General features: G+C 48.5%; 2 protein-coding genes across 2 annotated transcripts; both read left to right on the top strand.

Moving 5' to 3' along the window:
- Window positions 1-3967: 3967 nt before the first annotated feature.
- Window positions 3968-5163, top strand: PPTG_19886 (hypothetical protein; the record flags this gene model as incomplete). Its single annotated transcript, XM_008918460.1, has 2 exons — window positions 3968-4512; window positions 4593-5163. The coding sequence occupies 2 exons, from the start codon at window positions 3968-3970 to the stop codon at window positions 5161-5163; spliced, it is 1116 nt and encodes a 371-aa protein (XP_008916708.1).
- A 375-nt stretch (window positions 5164-5538) lies between these two features.
- On the top strand, window positions 5539-5871 carry PPTG_19885 (hypothetical protein; the record flags this gene model as incomplete). Its single annotated transcript, XM_008918459.1, has 1 exon — window positions 5539-5871. The coding sequence occupies one exon, from the start codon at window positions 5539-5541 to the stop codon at window positions 5869-5871; it is 333 nt and encodes a 110-aa protein (XP_008916707.1).
- Window positions 5872-6147: the final 276 nt, after the last annotated feature.

The raw sequence follows: 6147 nt of genomic DNA, 5'->3' as shown, positions 1-6147 counted from the left end.
CAGTCGTCGTAAGGTGTTCTGGGATGAAGTTGCTGGACTTGTACGAGCAGGGTTCACAAGTGACGCTGCTATTGACAAGATATATGCTAAGTACGGGCGGTAGCTTTCAGTGACTAAAATTCTGAAAGCACTTCAGACAGCTAGGAAAAACGGTGGACACGGTCTGTATTAGCATGTGTCACTTGATAACGAATGTGATTAATTTATATGAGATTGCACATGCTTATTATCCAATCAAATCACTGGTAGCTCACTTGGTTGCACAAAATGTCGTCACCCCGACAGTGCCGACAAGATAGTTTTAACTTCATTTGACTAAAGCGATTACAGAATAATGATCAATAAAAACCAAAACGGGTAGGATAAATAGCTACCGACAGCTTGCCGACGTATAATTTAAGCACGAGGTGAGAAACATGCTGAGAGGCAATACGAACCGCTAGTTCTGTTCGCATCATTCGCATATTCTTAAGACTACCGACAAAAGACTTGACAATTGTAAAAGCCTCCAATATCTCGCGCCAGTCAACTCGCAACGTGCCTGCAGACAGCTATCACTGCTTTCAATCGCTTCATCAGTGTCTATGGATTTCATCGGAGCCTCCCTCCTTCGTGATGCGAGTGGAGCTGTATTCGTAAAGCTCATGGACCGCTTCGGAGTTTACCTGGCGTTTGTGAAAGACCGAGGAGGAAATCCGCTGGCACGGAAGTCGGTGATGAGCTACTGCCGGCATGCCAAGAACGGATTCGACACCTATCCAAAGCATCGAGCAAGTATTGAGAAGAAGCTATTAAAGGTGGCCCAGACTCTCGAGCGTCATTGCCTTATGCGTGTTGATGGGGAAATGATTAAGAAGGCACCTGCATGTACTAAGGAAGACCTCCAGATTATTATGGACGGGCTCATTTTTAAGGCAGCAAGCCCCAAAGACTATTAAGATGCAGCCCTGCTTGCGCTAATGTGGTACGCGTTCGGACGTGCCTCCGACCTCGGCTTTGTAGTGAAAGGAAACTTGTCTGTCGGCGCCGATGGAGTGGTTTTCGTGCGGCTAATCCGAGTGAAGACAGCTGAGGAGCAAGGGGCTTTCTCTCTTCCCGGACAAGGGCAGTTTCATCACATGCCCACTACACGCTTTTGCGATGGCTTTGGTGATGCAAGATCATCCCTGCGCTCAGTTGCTTGACCATCCTCATCTTGCTGCTGGCAGTGGCGAGGGTATGACAGCTCCAGTTGACATTCCGCTCGTTGAAGCACTTGCCGCGTGTGGTACTCTAGGTGTTACTAGCCACAAAGATGTTGGCAAACCGCCAAAGAAAAAGGTCAAGCAGCCCGAAGGTAACATGAAGATTCACGCATATGTGAATCGGGTTGTTAAGAATGCGTCCGAAATCCAAACTAAAGCGAAGCCTAGCACAAATCTACCGTCGCACTAGTTTGGCCGTGGTGGAGCTCAACATGCTAACAGCGATCCACTTATTAGTGCGCAGTGGATCTTCGATCGTGGTTTGTGGAAAATGACTGCTACAAACAAGGCATTCGCGTATGTGATCAACACCGCCAGTGAAGACCAGAAGGTATCTCGCGTTCAGAGCGCCAGCGATACCCACACTATCCTGGTTCGATTCAGCAAGCCGACAACAAACTTTACAACTCGGCAACTTACTCTCTCAATCTAGTGTTTGTGCTCAAGATCGTGCAAAAAAGACTCAATGGAAGATTGGTCGAAGTGCTTACCGCTGCTGTGATTCAACACTTCCCAGAAATTCTGGAGCGCCATCCAATGTGTCAATACGCAACTAGAGTGTGGCAGTGTCTGATGGCACATGGGTTAACTAAAACGCAAGTCTCAGCATGGAGTTCGGAATTGTAGAGCAAGGCAACGGATCAAAAACTAGAAACGGCTGAAGAAACCGAAGAGAAATTTTCGCGAGAGATCAAGCTCATCAACCATCAAAACTGCATCATCGGCGAGCTGATCGCCATGACCCGAGCACTGACGGAGCGCGTCAACCAGCTGGAGGGTCGCATCACTACTCAAGACAATACCCAGGAGATTTTGCCATCATCAGTACAAGAAGCAGAAGCACCAAATGATCGTGACGATGGTGATAACAAGACAAAGACCTGCGGGAAAAAATCGCTTCCTAAAAGGCCATCTACCATTTGGTTCGAATGGTATGCCAAAACTCCACGAATGTGGGACGTACGCAATGACCGGCAGAAAAAAATCGGCTTATAAGCAGACTGTGAACTACATGAAGCTCTTTCTGCCGAAGGGCTTCGCGCTAGATCCATCAACGCCAGGGTACTGTGACGAGGTTCTTCGTTACGGGATTGAGACTGAAGATCGGCTTGTCAAGTTCTTCAATGGGCATGGGATCAAGCGCAAGAACGGATCATCTGTGCTGAAGAAACTCCGCAAGTTCTACCACGAAGGTAAGTTGGACGCTGTAATCTCAGCGTATCGAGCCCGTGTGGTAATTGGAGACACGACGGACCCAGCCCCTCAAGATACTCAAGACCTGTTCACGCGGACCTAGCTAGTAGGTTTATAGAATTAATAGCAAAAATGCATCTCCAGCAAACCACTTCCTAATAATTAATATCACTGTGGGCTGAAATCTATCATATAAACAGAATTTATTTTTATTGCATTCAAAATTACATTGTTTTCACGGCCAACAACAGCGTTCAATTCATAACATTTTTGCTTGACGTTTAAGTGTCGTAAATTTAATGCAAGCTTTTTTTTTTTGTATTTCTAAAAATTAACAGTCTAGTTAACAGTCATCAGGAAGTTATATTATATAAACATAAAAGTGTTTAATTTTGTTAAGTTTTGTGCAAAAAAATTGTTTATTCATTTAATCGTTTCGACCGCGTAAACGTCTGAGATTTCTTCAAAGAAGTGGCGCAAACCGGCTTCGGTACATGGCTTGTAGACAAACTCATCTGAGTCAAGGGAGTAGTACTTGTCGTCCACGTGCGCACGTGCAACACAGTGCCAGGTATTCCCTCCCTGCGCCACGTGCCTGCCAATGATGATGAGATGCTTGAATATCGAAAATGCTACCTTTCTAAATCGCTTCTTAGCACTACAGCTAAATGTACTAGTGTTGTTTAAACACCTAAGCTGGTAGCCCTTGGCGCGAAGTGCTTCGTGCAGCACAGTAGTCGAGTAGCCGCCGTATTTGACGTTGCCATGGGCATCACGTCCCAGCCTCACTGTAGCTTTGGTTAGACGGTCCACGATGGGAGCCGCTTCGCTGACTGACAGAAATCGCGGCTTTGAACGGCGTTATTTACTGAGTACAACCCTCAGAGGGAGTACTTGTCGCTTGTTCCGCTCTGGCTTTGGCACATTGGGCCGCCCATTGTCCGCCGTGTAGTCTCAACGTTGGATTGCATCCCTGTCCATGGTTTCTAGCAGAACGCTGGAAGTGGGGAGAAACACGCACCGAAGACACCAACCTTACGATTTGAACTGGCACTTTCCCGCAGGGCGGTAGCTAGCAGAACGCTGGCCTGTGTGAATACAAAAGCGAAAGTGAGAAGGAAAGCAACTAGCTAAAACCATTGAATAAATGCTGTCCATTAATTTTAGTAGTTGCAGTTGATGTGCATGAAACTACGAGAAATTCGCGATGCCTTGTTAGTGCCTAGACAGTTACATAAAGTAGCGCGTTGGCAATGTGTGACGACAATCAACTTGATTATCAACAGCCCCGCTGATTGCAGTCCCACCAGGGCACCGAACCAGATGTGCATTTATTCCTACCAATAAAAGTGCGTGAGCGCGGTGTCGGCCGCTGTCGGCGCCGTTACGCTATGGGATGTGGCTTCTAGTCCGTAACTGCGTACAATCATTACGGAGCCGGCAGCGCCTGTGGGCTTTGCGAGGTTACCCCGAATGGACGATATGCGCTCAGCTCGACTCTCGAGGGAACGGTGCGTCTCTGGGACTACATGTTCGATATCTGTTTACGCACGTACAGCAGCCACGTCAATCGCAAGTTCAGCATGCAGTGCGCCTTCCTGGAGCAGCAATGGAACAAGCAGTCGATTGTGGCCTGTGGATCGGAGGACAACCGTATTTTGATGTGGAATGTAGGCTCACAGGATGTAACTTCTGTCTTGACCGGCCACGACCATCCAGTACTTGCACTCGCAGCCCATCCGACTCACGCACTGATGGTATCGGGCTCCAATCGAGACATCAAGATGTGGACTCCAAGTGTTGAAGCTGATGGCGATAGTAACATGGAGAGCAATGGCACAAAGGACCTATCCAAGTTCAAGTTTATTGAAAAGCCGGCTGGTTTTTCAAGAAGTGTGATATCTGTGTACAAAGAGAAACGAGCGCTCGCAGGCCTTGAGGAGGTACGTAACCTCGTCGGCTTGTCTCAACTGAAGGCTGAACTTCATGAGCAAATGTTTGTGAATGCTGGAGTGATGATTCGTTGGCATTTTGCAAAGCGTCTGCGGCTATACGTGCAAATTACATTTGAAGGGTTGGGTAGCAATGTTGACAAGAAAGAGAAAAAGGGAAAAAAAAGCACTCCTTGTGAGAGAAATTATGCGCGCTCTACAGCACCAATGAGACGGGTGTGGTGAAAACGCTCCAAATACGGGACGCTCTAACTCCGTGTGGCGTTGAGTGGAGCGAGCAGTGGATACCATGGTCAAACCGCATCGGTGAAAACGGATTGGCTTTCTACGTTCGATTGATCTGGGAGTTCCAAGATGCGATTGAGAAGAGGATGAAAGCAGAGCCCAATGAGATCGGATTTCGTGCGCCCTCACTCTTTCCCGTCTCCACGACATACACGGCGTCGCACATCAAGATTAACGGAACCACCCTGGCAGGATTCTACCTACGCGTCAAGAAGCGGGAGATGGAGTTCTTCTGGCAGATTCCTGGAGTGTTGGTTTCAACCGAATCGTTTCAGCAAAATCGTTGGGTGGTGATGCGCAACGCTTTTGGCATGTCGAGGTTTGAAACGAGAAGTCCTCAGTGTCCTCTCCCCAAGCCCGAGTTTGTGAGCCTCCCCGTAGGAGAGAAGTATGAGCACGCTAGCCATCTCTTTGCAAACCAGGTCACCACGGATGGATACGGCGCATCTCTCTTGCTCTTTCGGCCCAAGACAAAAAAATGGCGATGAAAGAGCGGAAAAGAGGTCTTCTGAGCACCCCGTCATCCCCGCTGGGTACGTGCCGGCCGTCGCCGTTGGACTGGATCCAGGGATGCGAGCCCTTTGTACGGCCGTCACAGAAGATCTACGCTCTAATGTGAAAAGACACCGTCGACAACGAAGACCCAGATTCCGGCGTGTTAAGAAGACACCTGGGTCACACCGAAGGAAGAGTGATCGCCTGCACTGGGTACGCAGACCCAAGGCTCGTCAGTGTCAATGCGACCGAGATGTAGTTCGCATCAATACACGTGAATATCGACACTTGGCCGGGATCAAAAATTTCGAGAGTGGAAGGAGTGTCTGAAGAAACGAGATCAAGAATATCAAAGAGTCATTGCCGACATGCCGTCGTTCAAGACGGCAAGCTGTAAGAAGTATTTGGAGCTCCTCCACTACTACTGGCGCCACGCGAACTTCCTACTAGAATTCTATGTTGAACACCCGTTTCTTAAGTTCTTCAGGAAGCGAATGGCTCGCGTTGCGGTGGATGCAATGGCCAAACGCATCGTTCCAGTGGTAAGCACGAAGATATGTGTGGTGTACGGAGACTGGAGTAAGCGCAATGCTATCAGAGGTCATGCATACAGTCCAGTGAAGGGGTTGAAGCAGGCGCTTCAGAAGCGTACGATGGTGGTCTCCATGGACGAGTTCAGGACGAGCAAGCTCTGCTCGTAGTGCCATCAGACGCATTCGTCTGTTCAATATCTCGTCGACACCAAGCTCATGAAGCGAAAGAAGCGTAAGGGTACGGTTTTGATACTCAATCGACCATAAGTACATATCAACGAGAAGAAATGTTACGGAGTGCTCTGCTGCGACCACGAGGGCTGCAGGGCTTGCTACTGGGACCGTGTAACGGGGTACGAACCCCAGTGTACCCAAGTTACATAAAGAGTGACCTGTCACTCTTGTAATTCCTGGTGCATGGTACCAGAGGCTCTAGGAGCCAAT

Source organism: Phytophthora parasitica (genome assembly GCF_000247585.1).
Source record: "Phytophthora parasitica INRA-310 unplaced genomic scaffold supercont2.210, whole genome shotgun sequence".
Lineage (NCBI taxonomy): Eukaryota > Oomycota > Peronosporomycetes > Peronosporales > Peronosporaceae > Phytophthora > Phytophthora nicotianae.
The sequence above is the reverse complement of the archived record's forward strand: the minus strand, read 5'-3'. Positions and strand labels throughout refer to the sequence as shown.